Genomic DNA, 15,457 nt, shown 5'->3' with positions numbered 1-15,457 from the left:
ATCCCTGGCCACCGCGGCGTGAACTGTCAGATTGGAATGAATGTGTTTTTTTCCATCACACTAAACTGTGCAGGTGCAGATCACTGTTGCCAGGCAGGAGTGTATCTAGCATGAAAGCCTTTTGGTATGAGAGGAACCAGGATTATCAGGAGGGAAACCACACAAACTCCACAGAAAATGGCCTCCCCATCAGGTTCAAACCCAGTACCGTCAGATAGAAACAAAACTAAGAAAAAACACTGGACCAGCTTGATGTTTCTTGGCATTGATAAGTCTGCTTAGAACTATGAATAAAACCCAGAATTCTTAACTTTGTGTAGACAAAGCTAGTATCCAGTTTGCTTGATCTAGCTGAACAGTTTTATTTGATGAATATCTTAGTTGGGACATCAACGACATGGAACAGCCAGATCAAGCAAACTGGATAATAGCCACCAGATTTTGTTGTGTATTCAGTCTAAAGCAGATCCAATGTTTTATATAGCAAAATACCGCAGATCCAATGTTTTATATAGCAAAATACCACAGTCTCCATAATATCGTTGAATTATGAGCTTTTTAACCATTGTGGCATAGCATCTTCCCAACAATATGGACACAAACTTCATTAATTAGGAACATACTGTAGGACAAAAACACTGCCGGGTAATTCCAAATAAATTTATTGGTATAATTTCATCCACTGTACAAAGCAAGTGTGAGGTCTTGGGGTTACCGACATGGCCAAGTTGGGAAACAAGACAAGGACACAAAAGGTTGCCTAGGAGAGGAGGGAAAAATACAATGCCTGTAAGTATGTTTTATACACCTCCCAACACAGAACACTAGGCTACCCAGAAGTGCTTGACTGAATAACATTTGCTGTTGATTTCAACACGATCTTGATTTGTATACGAGTCACCATGCCTGGTCCTTTACTACAGTTTCGCCATTGGACATAACAAGCCAGCTATGTATATCCTCAATATATCCTCAGTATATCATCAAAAAAAAGAAGTATTGTACATAGGATTTCATTCAACACATACAGATGCCGCAAATAAAAACACATGGATGTAAATGGCCCCGTTTGATTACTGAAGGTGAAAAAGTAGCTGTTATTCCTCCAACAACAACCAGATGGTACTGCTTCAAGGTGCCGTACCGCAGGTCTACTCCAGAGCCTTGACGAGGGCCTCGTTGGCGTCTATGCTGATCTGGACCTCGGCTCTGGCCGCCTCGTCAGACGCACCGGCCATCTCAGAGTGGGCCTTCTCCAGGTTGGCCTTGGCAGCCTGAGGACAAACGAGAGGGAATGGATATCAGGGGGAAACGATAATCAAATGCACCATTTTTCCTTCGTCTCCCATGTATAGAACGACTCAGTCAACAAAACCTTACGACAAGTCGACTTAAGAATTACCTTTTTGTCAAAGACTGTCCTAGCAGGCGGAAATAAGAGTCTGAAAAACATCCTATTATCGCTTAAAAACCTTCGAGGTTAGAGCAAGTAGAAAACACAAGTGGAGCGAGGTCAAGGAGCGCAAGACGTGAAAAGGGGGTAAAGGAGAGCATAGCAAATTCCCAGCATCTCTTTGCTCCGAAAGCTCCATTTGTCACAGTAGCGATTAGACAGGAGAAATGCCAAACATAGCTGGGAGTTAAAGGTCTCCCAGTGGGGCTTTGACACATGTGCTATAACTCAACAGTGACTGACCTTTCCCTCCTCATTACCAGCGTGCATTGTTATCTCCGGAGTGGAAGAAGACAGGGAAATAATAACTTGTCGATCGCTATGAAGTCAAGTCGACGGTGACACTGCCACAACGCCCCAAGGTCAAACGGAAAGTCACCTCTGGGGTGAATATGTAATAATGAAGCCTGGTATGAACAAGATTGGCATTTTTTTTTAACTAGAAAAAAAAAGTGGCCTTGGGAGCCAAAGAGTAGAGGCTAGATCATCATTAATTGGGTTCAGCGTGATGATAGGGGAAAAGGAAAAAACAATCCAAATCTAATCCAGGGTCAAAGGTCGTCTGCCTGCCTGGCCGCAAACTAGGTGGATGGATCAGTAATTACAGATGACTCTGCACATTGGACACGGATCATACAAACAGAGGTGCATACCGAATTGACAAACCCAAGTGTAACTGACATTCTGACGCTATAATGCGTCAACACCTTTACTCGTCCCAACAAACCATTAGACTGAGAAAGTAAAAAGGATGACAATAATGGTCGCAGTGTTCCATCTTTATACAAATAATGTGAATCAAAACCGATTATCCAAGCTCATTTCAGAACCCTCATGATAATATGATGTTCTCATCCGATCATATAACGTTACACAAGTATGAAAAGACTCCATCCTGGAATACTCAGCACTGACACTTTAGAAACGGCCTCCTGTAAAACACAAAGTGTTTGAGTTTGTTCATACAGGTTGACACATCTGGTAAGAATTAGATGATGGATAGGCGAGAGAGAAGGGCCATATGGTAAAAAAATATATATTCAGACACGACCATATCTGCTTATAATCATAGTGATAAAATAGCAATAAACAATGATAATAATTTGTCATTTGCAGTTTCTGATGAGATTCAAAGCACTTAAAATACACATTAGTAGAGAAAACAAAAACGGCTACAAAGAAATTTGCAAGAGCAAAACCCAGGAAAGAAGTAATTATAAATCAAAAGCCTGTCGGACTCGGAGCAGGTGTGTTTTTGATGCTGTTCTAAAAGAGTTCAAGTTGTCAGCAGTTTTGACTTTGGGGTCAGGGTAGCCTGACCCATCAGACCCATGGAATGTACGCAAGTTAACTCTCTATTGGGTCTGAGCGCTTCACATCGAGAAATAAACTAAAATAAAATAAAATGGTCGTCAATAGTCGATTTGACTTACCATGGTGATGTGTTGGTGTCTTGTCTTTCATGTTGGGGGGGGGGGGGGGGGATTCCTGGAACCATAATCACATTAAAGTGTGGAAAAATACTATTTTGTGCTCCTCTCTGTACTAGAAACAGCAGCACAAGGTACAGCTTGTGCATGAAGGCTATTCTAAACTTTGTCTTGGTAACAGATAAAAATGGAGAAAGTCTTTTTCCTGTACTTTAATGTAATCAAAGCACCAGGAATCCCCCCAGCATGAGACAAGACACCCTCACATCACCACAGTAAGTCAAATTGACTTCATGACAATCTTTTTTGCCGGCAAGTCATTTGTTTATTTCTCAATGTGCCGCTTTCAGACCCCTATGGAGCTCGGTTACATACATTCCATGGGTCTGACAGGTAGGGGTCAGGGATTCCATCACAGGAGAACTCCCCAACCCCAAAGGTGCAGAGATTGCTTCTTGAAGGCCATAAGCTGACAAACTAAGGGATTTGGTGGGTGGGGCAGATGGGGTGGAGGAGTCAAGTGATCTATTCTCAATTCATCACAATTATCTAGGCAAGTCAACAGATCGATATTGCCTTCATGCTACAATGCTCTTATATTGTGTTACATCATTCTGCTTGGCTAATCTTGGCAATCTGTAGGATTTAAAGAGCTTATGATTGATGATTTATAGTTTTAAATGAGAAAGTTGAAACCATATCACAAGACGGAAAACTGCTCCAGTTTTCAAAAATAAAATGGTGGATTGCTCACTCGTAAACCTCTCTTTTTCTACCTGAAGTTGAACCTAAAATATATTTCTGACAACATTTTACACAGGAAATAAAACATGCAATTGCTGGATCTTGAGTCATATTAGAGCTGCAATGCCTAGTTTGACTTGAACTTCGTGTAATCCCTATGTAATCCTATGTAAGCTCACCCAGTAGTGAGACATCTAATGGCTAAAGAAACACATATTGTCACATTAAAAGTCTAACATCTGTGGCCAGTGGAGGCGCCGATATGATAATGGGAGGAAGTGGTCGTTAATCCACATGCAGAAGCGTCTACATCTTGTTCCAGTCTATCGAGGTGAGATGCTTTAAAAGGGAACACGCCAACATTTTAGGAAATTAGCTTACCATCTTCTCGAGAGAGACAAGAAGATAGATACCAGTTTCCTCTGTGCGTTCAGTAGAAAGCTATCTGGCTGCACGTTAGCCTAGCTTAGCACAATGAATGGAAGCAGACATGGCCGGTTAGCCTTCGGGAGAGGTGTTAGTTGGACAATGCCTAGGCTAACCGGCCATGTCCGCTTCCATTCATTGTGCTAAGCTAGGCTAACGTGCAGCCAGATAACTTTCTACTGAACGCACAGAGGAAACTGGTATCCATCTTCTCGTCTCTCTTCCCAAAATGTTGGCGTGTTCCTTTAAAGACGGCGCACTGGAATGGAGCACTGGAAGGTGTGTGTGAGGTGGCTGCCATGTAAAGAAGATACTCACTACAATGTCAAACTGGTCCAGGGGAAAAGCCTCCTCCGCTAACAGCTGCACCGTAGAATCAACGTTGACCGTCACTGAACCGCTGCTCACTGCTCACAAATAAACACAGTTACTATACATGGAACCATAGCACATACAGTTACTATACATGCAACCATAGCACATAAACAGTTACTATGATGCAACCATAGCACATAGTTATTATACATGCAACCATATTACATAAAGTTACTATACATGCAACAATAGCACAAACAAAACATTATTACTACAAAGGGAAGCCTAACCAACTGATCACTAATCAGGACCCCACTAAAGGACAGTCAGAAAGTTTTCATGCTGGTGTTTTTGTTAGAGAAATCAGTAACAGTCTCATTTAGCATGCTAGTGAAAGGCAACAAGTTATGAAACGTTACCATCAAAAGCACCTATATTTCCTTAGCAATAGTAAGAATTAAGTAATAGAAGAGTTATGTGATTTTACATAACGTTTTCTCATCCCTCATTTACTTGCATGAACACTGCTAAAGAGGAAGCTGGTAACATAACTTGTAATAAATGTCTTCAGGGGTCTTGGTTAGTGATCAATATGATAAAAACCCTGAAACCTCCCTTTAATAACAATCTTTTATAATGAAGATAACACCCATTGTGAATATTAGCGCTAGAATATACTTCACTGACATGACTGACCCCTGCTGGATGCTCCACCTCACATGCAAGTAGAATAGTGTTGTCCCAGCCGCATCTATACTTCCCACAAGTACGGTTCGTGCGTTTTGCGAATCCGATTGGCCACTGACGTTTCTGGTCATGTGACATGTGCGCCCAATTGCATGACGAGCAGCCTGTAAACGACCTAACACCTAGTTTATCACTGGTTAAGCTTAGGCGACTCTTTCGCAGTTGGTTAAGGTTAGAGTTTGGAATCAGGGCTGGCATTCTATCGCCATGCTCTAAGTCAACTATAACCTTAACCAACTTCGAAAGAGCGCCTAAGCTTAACCGTCCAAAGAACTTGCCGTCACACGATTGGGCGCACATGTCACATGACCAGAAACGTGCGTGGCCAATCAGAGCAACGCGGAAGGACAACTTGCTTGTGGGAAGTATAGACGCGTTGCAGCCCCTAGTGCTGGTTTACCCATTTGTGGGAGTAACTGTGTAAATTGGAGATGTGTAGTAATTTCTCACACGTAGTATGCAAAAAAAGAAAAGGCTTTGCTGTCATTAGCTAGCTGGCCAGTCATTAACATCAGGCTTGATTGCCAACTTGGGCATTCTGAAGCCAGCTTGTACATGCCAGTGTGCATACGCAGTATGGATGTAATGCCAAAAAGGAAACATTGTAAGTGTAAATATGTGACAATCTGTGAACCTGTGATCACACAGTTCTGCTCTTACAAAAATAAATCTGCTCCCTCCAGATAATCAGAGTTGAATATTTGCCCAATCCAGGGCATAATTACTCAAGTGCTTTGGATTTTTGGAAGGAAAATTATAAAAACAGATTTGTTACATGTTCTTAGAACCTTGACCACTAGAAAGATGCCATCATGTTTTCAAACTGGCAAGAGAGGGTATCGACATTTGGCTAAATGTTATGACATCAAACCACAAAGCTGTCAACTATACAGTATGTACAAGGTCTATTCTCACATGCGCAGATGTTAGGAGTCATTTTGACCTTCATTATTGATCCCTCATCAAAACAGGTCATTAACATTAGCAATCGTCTACCCAATAAACACTACTTCACAGCATATGCTTGACTGTGTGCATAGCGTATGCCGTATAATCCTCCCATTTTATGTCTAGCATCGTCTCTTTGCACGCGTGAGGGCCTGTTGTCTTTGTACTTTGAGTCAGTATGTGCCAGTCTGCATCAATACCTCCCAAGACAATTTCCTTTTTGATTGTATTTGGTGAATAAAGTGAGTTACGTTTTCAACATTCAGCTCAGCAGTGGGGAAAATCTACGTTAATCATAGTATTCAATCACAGACATCTTGGTCAGCAAGCAATAGGGGATTGTAATCAACTTTGATTGTAATCCCAACTAATCCATTCAACTTTATTACGGATTTGGTGATTGGAATTAGGCGATTATCATTAAATGCCAAGTATGGCCAGTGAGCTGTGGCATTGTGCCATGCTGGTTGGCGAGAGACGGTAATGAGAATACTATGAATAGAATGAGATTATGAACATTACATCATTCTACTCTGAAGCTGAATCTTACCAAAGAATTTAGCGGCGGAGCCATCATCAACGAAGACAGTGACGACCCCGGGCCTGAGCACCTGCAGGGTGGGCACGTGGGCGGGCAGGATACCAAATGAACCAGTCAGCGTGGGCACGTCAATCTGTTTCACGTTGGCTCCGTTAAAGAACGTCTGAGGTAGAGAACAGTCGTGGTTGAGAGCAGATAAAATACATGTACTTAACTTCACACAGTATAGTTGGATGCTTGGTTGGAACATGTAAAAAATCAGAAACAGAATGTTGATACTCTTGTTTTGTTTTTTATGTTTAAAAAAGGGGCACCAAAAGAACAATGTAGATTTATTTTGCACATAATCTTCACACATCCAAAGATTCTAAACAGTTTTGCACACATTCATCTAGTTTGACAGTTATTGAGAGTAAATGAGTTTGAAGTGTTAATTACAGCTCAATGAAATGATAAGGTCCCTATAAAACTAAATAGTGCTATTTTTTCATCTACATAATTTCATGGAGCTGAAACACAAGGATTCAATGTCCCTGATGACATCACTGGGGGTGGGGGCCATATAAAAACTTTACTACCGACAATAACTGTCGAACTAAATTAATGTGTCCAAATATTTTGTTTAGGGATGTGTGTGAGATCATCTTCTAAATAAATCAGCATTGTTTTTTGGTGAAGTGACCCTTTAAGATGTATGCCGAACAAAGAGCTCAAATACATCAACTGATATTTCAGGAGAGTTTGCAGTTTCAACCTGAATCATATACTGCTTTCCATTATTTTAGATTTATGTTGCAATTCAGTTCTGAGGCTATTGGTGAATAAAGGTTGTGAATATGGGGCCCATAAAAGATAAGACAATGCAAATTTAGGCACAGATTTGAGTTATTCTTCAAACAGTTTCTGGGAAGAAAAAGCCTAATAATCACTGAAATGAATCCCAAGGTGAAAGCTTTCTCTGAAACATACAATCTGTGGCCACCCCCATCTGACAGTTATTTAGCTTAGCACTGCCAACAAGGATCTCATGCTATCAAGCTTATTATCCTTGTAGCAGATTTAATACAATTCTTTAAACATTTTACTAAGCAAGAGCACTGTTAATATAGGGAGTGAAAGTGTGACGTAGGGTTATAGAAAAACCGCAAGGCATTGTGGATTTCCGGGTGAGAAGAATGAATGAACGCAGTGGGAAATAAGTCACTTCACACCACTTGAAGTCCATCGTGACTGTGGATATTACTCATGGACCTCCGTTACACTTGCTAATAGTAATGCTAACATTAGCAGTCATGTTAGCAGAGACTGGGACGGAGTCGTCTGCCAACAAAAATAGTTACATCAGAGGACAAATCTTATGACCATTCAATGTTATTGACCGATACGTATGAATGAATGAATGAAAACTTTATTTAACAGATTGCAGAATGGGTGCAATTCCATGGCTCAATATGGCTCAATACACACAATTGTTAAGGGGATGCAGACCAGAGAAAGACATTTGTCTTGTTTACATCAGGGTCCCCCATTTTCAATTCATAGTGACATTTATGACATACACAACATACATGACATCATGACATTTATGGCATAGGGACATAGATGACTTACAGGTGTATATAGTACCGTTACATTTGTGACATATGATATGCAAATATACAGTACTGTTACCCATAGATCCTGACAGAGTATATACATACGGTGGGGTGGAGACTGTACATTAGGAGGGGGTGGGTGGGTGGGTGGGAGAGAAATATACATACGGTGGGGAGAGAAAATATACATACGGTGGGGAGAGAATACACAGTGGGGAGGGGTGGGGGTGGGGGGGTTTGGACATTTACGGTGGCCAGTTTCGAATTGCAGCCTCCCGTAGGTGCTCTTTTAGAGCAGTTTTGAATGTGGGTAGGGATTCACATTCCTTTACAGCTTTGGGTAGGGCATTCCACATTGATGTGGCATAATTGCAAAAGGTGTTTAGTCCCTTGTTTGAGCCGAATCTGGGTTTAACATGATTTGTTGAGCTTCCTCTGGTGTTGTGGTCGTGGTATTCACTGACCTTTGGGAAGTATTTTGACATGTACATGGGTACCTTAGTCGTATAGTGCATCTTGTAGACCAGGCCCATTGCAAGTTGCTGTACTCTGTCGTCTACTCTAAGCCATCCTAGGTTGTCAAAGTGGGCAGGGGTGAAGTGGGTTCTAGGAGTAAGGTCAAGCAGTAGTCTTGACAGTTTGTTTTGAGATGTTTGTAATTTTGTTTTTAGAGCCTTTGAGGTGCTTTGGTACCATGAGGTGCAAGCATAGTCGTAGTACCCTTGAATGAGTGCTCCTGCCAGAGTCTTCAGGGTATTCTTGTTTACCAGAGAGGAGATCCGGTACAAGAATCTAGTTCGTTGATTGACTTTTTTATTATCCGTTCTGAGGCTATTGATTAATAAAGGTCGTGAATATGGGGCCCATAAAAGATAAGACAATGCAAATTTAGGCACAACTTTGAGTTATTCTTCAAACAGTTTCTGGGAAGAAAAAGCCTAAAATCACTGAAATGAATCCCAAGGTGAAAGCTGTCTCTGAAACATACAGCAGGCTAGATGTGTGGCCGCCCACCTCTGACAGTTCTTCAGCTTAGCAACAAGGATCTCATGCTATCAAGCTTATTATCCTTGTAGCAGATTTAATACAATTCTTTAAACATATTACAAGAGCACTCTTAAGGTGGTGACTGGTGGAAGCAATCATTTGCGAGAACATTGTGCTCGTTTGGTCAAAGCTTATGCAAGTGAAGCTAACGCTAGTTTGACATTTAGTTAGATAGCTAACCTGCGAACTCTCACATCGCATGTCATGTCGTCTCAAAATTGTGTGTGCAATAATAACGTGCTAGTGGCACAACTATATTGACAATTGCATGGATGCAATGGCTATGTCTAAGATCTATTTATCACTGAATGAAGCAGCTAGCTCGCTAGTGGGGCCCGCAGAGCCTCGCCGACCTCGGTGTTTCCTACCTGTGTTGGGGACGCGAATGTGAAGGACATCTGCTGGGCGCCACCGGAGACCGCCTCGGCGTAGCAGCGTGCTTGTCTCACCGCGGGGAGAGAACGACGGAGAAACCGTGATGCCATCATATTTGTTAAGTAGATGATATTCGGCCTAGAACAGAATCAAAGTGATCCCAAAGCCCTTGCTTTCACAGTACAGTCAGTCAGTCAGTGTGCGCTTGGTAAGACAAGGACGTTGGTAACCTACCCATAAGGCTTTATGGTCGTGGCCCAGAGCATGCTGGGAATCGTAGTCATAATAGGCGAGCTGGGGAAGGGTGAATTTAATGAATGAATGAAAACTTTATTTAACAGATTGCAGAATGGGTACAATACATGCAGACCAGAGAAAGACGTTCGTCTTGTTTACATCATGGTCCCCCAAGGGAGTGTTCTTCCTGTGCCACAGGACACTTTGAGTCAGTATTTGTGAGTGCATGCACCACTCTCTCCTAAAGCTAGAGAGAAATGACTATCGAAACTGGGATGTAAAATCTGGAGCTGCTCCGTAGACCACGAATGGGGCTCTGATTTATTGAGGACATGAAATGTGTGTATGAGCTCTTACACCCAACTGAGGTTTTAATTCTGGTTCAGACCTTCAATGCTAGAATATAAACCTCATTTGGGTGTAAGAGCTCACATTTCATGGCCTCACAAATTCAAAGCTCCATTCATTGTCTATGAAGTAGCCCCATATTTTACATCCCAGTTACATCATAGATTGGAGGATTCTCTCTCCGATTCCTCACTTTAGGAGAGAGTGGTACATGTTCACAAATACTGACAGAACTGTCCTGGGCCACAGGAAGAACATAATATGTGAATTCGTATAATGGGTGGCATTCTCCTTTAAAGGACCAATCAGTGATCCAAATGTAAACAAGTATAGCCACAACCACCAAAATAAATAAAATAAAATAGATGTGTCATAGTCACAGCACAAGCGTACTTCACTCCCCCTCCTTTTCCCCTCATACCACACACTCCTCTCCATCCTCCCTTCCATCCACCATGCACTCCTCTTCATCCTCCTTTCCATCCACCACGCACTCCTCCTCATCCTCCCTTCCACCACGGAAGCCTCACGCCCTTATATGGCCAGCATCCCTTCACTTCCCGTCACTCAGCCCAGCTGCACTTCATCCCCCTGATTCACACGCTGTCAGGCACCTCACTCCTCACAGCTGTATCCCATTCCCCGTTGATGAAGACCCTACTTCTACCGGACGACGCTGACCAGAAGTCGTCGTGGTGTTAGTATCACTACCTAGGTACGACGTCTCGGCCTGAAGCCCTGCTAACCTGCTCTTGTGATTATTCCTTGCTCTAATCTGTTTCTCTTGTGCCAAGGACCCCCGTTCCAGTGCACCTTCCTGCCTGGACATCTCGTGCTGCACAATGAGTGCTCTTGCTCTCTCTCGCGACACAGACCTGTGTCTTCTGCCCACAGCTGCACTGGGAGTGCACCTGTCCTCACCCCCCAAGAACATTCTAACCCCTGTCTATTGCACATTCCTGATGTAATACTTGTCTGCTTGGGAAATACCATTAAAACCCCTTGAAACGCTCCATTCTCCTCTCCTGTGTTCAGCGATTGGGCTGTGTTCAAAACCCACTTCTCACAATATGGAGACATAGTATCTAGTTGATAGAGCTTTAGATACAAGAACTCCCATTAGACATGAGATAAATGTGAATGTATATAGAGGCCCTATTACTTTGGTAATGTTTATAAACACTGGAGGAAAACAGATCTATTTAGGCCACTCTCACTTTGAATGGATTTAATTAAAAATTAAAAAGATGAGCAGGCGATTGATGTCTGTGGGCAAATTACGTCAGTAATATAACCCCGCCCCAGATGTCATGAGGCTGCCAGATCGTAACTTTGTATTTCCCAGTTAGTCATGTTATTCTGCTCTCTCTCTCTCGTATTGTTCTCTAGTCTGTTGTACTTCGACCGTGTCTAACCCTTGTTCTCATCCTTCCCCGCAGTCCTTCCTGGCTCTTCACCCTGTTATCTGGCTCTCAACAAGACGTGCTCTGATCCCTGCCTGCCTGACAAACTCTCCTTGCCTTTCCCGGAACATATGCCCGTTTTGATCTCTGCCTGGCTGACTATACCCTGTGCCCGTTTTGACCCCTGTCTGGCTGACTATTCCGTACCCGTGTATCGACCCCTGCCTGTCTGATTCTCCTGCCCCGCGCATGCCCCTGGACTGTATGAGTGCTCCCCCCGTGTATCGACCCCTGCCTGAATACCTGACCATTCTATTATTATTAAATATACCCAAACGGGGTTTGAACAAGGCCTGTCTATCTTTGCTCTGTATCTGCATATTGGGTTCAATACCCCGAGGCGTAACAGTCAAGGCCCTGTCGCTCCAGGTCCGGAGCTTCAATCAATCAATCAGATTTATTTATATAGCACACAAGCCAAACAAAGTGCTTTACAAAGGCAGGTAGGGGAACAGACAGGTCATACAACATTAGGGGTGTAGCGGTACGGTACATACCTCGGTTTTGAAGTCAAAGTTCGGTACGGGTTTTCGATACAGTGGGGGAAAGTTTGGCTTTCCATGTTCCACTCAGGGGTGATTTAGTGTGCAGTAACTAATTGTACTTGTAGGGCTGTCAACAAATATTCTATATTGAAATTAATAATCGACTTGTAAAAAAATTAATAATAATTATTATTATTATATTTGTGAAAACAGCCCCCGGTGGTTAGTGGTTAACATTTCGTTGTATTAATTCGGTACACAGCCGTTCTGTGCGGTAGGCGGTAGGGTACACACTGAAACGATTCGGTACGGATACGTGTACCTTTACACCCCTATACAACATGGAACAGACAACAAAATTGCACATCAGTACAATACCTCAGGCAAGGTACAGGATCAAGGAAACGCTAGAAAATAAAGGTACGTTTTGAGCTGGGACTTAAAGGACTCGATCGAGGGGGCAAGACGGACTGAGGTAGGGATACTGTTCTACAGCCTGGGGGCTGCAACAGAAAAAGCACAGTGGCCCCTGGTCTTGAGATTGGCCCTCTATTCCTTAAGTTGCCCTTGATTGGCCGATCTAAGGGTCCTAGCACAAGAGTAGGGGAGGGGGAGGTCAGAAATGTAGGAAGGGGGGTGCTCCAGTAGCACACCATGTTACCGCGCTGCGTCGCGGGACTCCGTGCTGCGTCACGGATCTGGTTGACTCCGAGTTCGATTCCCGGACTCGCCGTCATTTGCCGAATGTCTCCCCCTGCTCTCTCTCCCGTTTCACCCTACAACTGTCGGTCATGCTTGACCAGAAAAGCGATAAACGCTAAAAAATAAAGTAAAAAAAAAAAGAAATGTAGGAAGGGGCTTTGCCATTGAGTGCTTTGTAAATGAAAAGAAGAACCTTGAAATGAATCCTATGCCACACTGGAAGCCAGTGGAGGGAGGCTAGGACAGGGGTGATGGGGTCGCACTGGAAGCCAGTGGAGGGAGGCTAGGACAGGGGTGATGGGGTCGCACTGGAAGCCAGTGGAGGGAGGCTAGGACAGGGGTGATGGGGTCACACTGGAAGCCAGTGGAGGGAGGCTAGGACAGGGGTGATGCGGTTGCACTGGAAGCCAGTGAAGGGAGGCTAGGACAGGGGTGATGCGATCGCACTGGAAGCCAGTGGAGGGAGGCTAGGACAGGGGTGATGCGGTCACACTGGAAGCCAGTGGAGGGAGGCTAGGACAGGGGTGATGGGGTCGCACTGGAAGCCAGTGGAGGGAGGCTAGGACAGGGGTGATGCAATCGCACTGGAAGCCAGTGGAGGGAGGTTAGGACATGGGTGATGCGGTCACACTGGAAGCCAGTGGAGGGAGGCTAGGACAGGGGTGATGGGGTCGCACTGGAAGCCAGTGGAGGGAGGCTAGGACAGGGGTGATGCGATCGCACTGGAAGCCAGTGGAGGGAGGCTAGGACATGGGTGATGCGGTCACACTGGAAGCCAGTGGAGGGAGGCTAGGACATGGGTGATGCGGTCACACGGGAGAGGGCCGAGTCAGTGATGCCTATGTAGAGAGAGTTGCAGTAGTCCAGTCTAGAAGTTATGAAGGCATGAATTACTGTCTCTAGATCTGGGGGAAAGAGAAAGGGCTTAACCTTGGCAGCGATGCAGAAGCTGGAAGAAGCTGGCTTTCACCACTGCATTGATCTGCCTGTCAAACCTGAGGTCTCTCCTGATGGGAGGTAGAAACTAAGGTTGACATTATAGAGAATGTTGTTTGATGAGCCATAGGCTGTACCCTACCTTTTAGACCTATATGCTACATGGTAAAGAAAAATCTGGATCAGGGTTTGAATTCCTTGATTGATTGATTGATTGATTGATTGATTGATTGATTGATTGATTGAAAACTTTATTAACAGATTGCAGAATGGGTACAATACAGTACGGCTCAATACATCGTCTTGTTTACATCAGGGTCCTCCATTTTCAATTCATCAAGACATTTATGACATACAAGACATACAAATATACAGTACTGTGTAAGAAAAAGAGATCATAAAAAAATATATACATCCGAAAGGGAGGAAACTGTACATTGGAGGGGGTTTGGTGGGTGGGTAGGCATAGGGGGGGGGGGGGGGGTTTGGACATTTACCGGGGCCAGTTTATAATTGCAGCCACCCATAGGTGCTCTTTGAGAGCGGGTCTATTGTATATCACCTTATGAGGTATACAGTAGTTTGAACACTCACAGACAACCCTCCTGAGTCAGAAACAGATATGTACAATATAATAATATTAAATATGATATGTGAATGATGAGTTAAACATGTCTAAACTGATTAAAAAATAAATAAAAAAATCAGCATACAAGTTATTGAGCACACACTGCCAGTGGATGGCGCCATGCGCATATGGCATAATAGGCCAAATGTGTTGAGTAGTTTGATCAGTGAAACCAAACCACCACCACCAATAAAATAAAATAAAACTGACTTGTTAAGTGCACATTATTTTACTAAGATAGTATCACAAATTGGATCTGGGGGAGGTTGTGATAGGACGTTTAGCCTCTTCAGTTTAGGCAACACAAGCTGTCTTCAGTAAAGCAGGCTATTATTCCCAATAAACATAGGGGCTATTAATCAGCATTCAATGAACTGGATCAAAAGATAACCCTAACCCTAACTGGTCTTATATAGCCGAAAGAAGATATTAGGCTATAGGCCTATTAGTTATATGAATGGAGGCAATATAACATTTGCAAATCTGGTATGTCATAAATTTATAGATGTAGCAGTACTGTCTATCTGTATGTTGTGTATGTCATATATGTTATGATGAATTGAAAATGGGGGACCCTGATCTAAACAAGACGAAAGTCTTTCTCTGGGCTGCATCCCCTTAATTAACAATTGTATGTATTGAGCTGTACTGTACTGTACCCATTCTGCAATCTGTTAAAGTTTTCAATCAATCAATCAATCAATCAATCAATCAATCAATCAATCAATCAATCAATCAGACATCTAGGGTTGCCTATGGACTCAGAGATTGTAACAGACAATCAATTCAGACAATTCAGAGGTGTCTCCCCAAAAATAATTGAGCCAGGCCCAGGCCTGTCACCATCACGATTACGTTCAAAGGGGAACTCTTCAATCACTTTGCTTTACCCAAGGCCCCAGTCAACAGCTTTTATATAGTGCTATGGTTTTACCTCACTCCCTACGTCACGTGATGCTCTCTGACTGGTGGTGGGTGTGTCTTAAGCGTTAGGGTTTCATTCATAAATACTTTTAGCCTTCAAACCTAAATTAAAG

General features: G+C 43.2%; 1 protein-coding gene across 2 annotated transcripts; it reads right to left on the bottom strand.

Moving 5' to 3' along the window:
- Positions 1-644: 644 nt before the first annotated feature.
- On the bottom strand, positions 645-9,868 carry atp5f1d (ATP synthase F1 subunit delta). 2 transcript variants are annotated; one of them, XM_084309133.1, is made up of 5 exons: positions 9,615-9,868; positions 6,614-6,767; positions 4,372-4,460; positions 1,145-1,274; positions 645-760 (listed from the first exon to the last, which is right to left on the bottom strand). In XM_084309133.1, exons 1-4 carry the CDS (start codon positions 9,732-9,734, stop codon positions 1,152-1,154), a joined length of 486 nt encoding a protein of 161 aa, XP_084165259.1. In that variant the 5' UTR covers positions 9,735-9,868; the 3' UTR covers positions 645-760; positions 1,145-1,151. The 2 variants fall into 2 exon arrangements, with proteins under 2 accessions (XP_084165259.1, XP_084165258.1); XM_084309132.1 differs by having other exon boundaries at positions 645-1,274.
- Positions 9,869-15,457: the final 5,589 nt, after the last annotated feature.

This window comes from Notolepis coatsorum (assembly GCF_963971535.1).
Source record: "Notolepis coatsorum genome assembly, chromosome: 2".
Taxonomy (NCBI): Eukaryota; Metazoa; Chordata; class Actinopteri; order Aulopiformes; family Paralepididae; genus Notolepis; species Notolepis coatsorum.
This window is presented reverse-complemented; position numbering and strand designations above follow the sequence as displayed.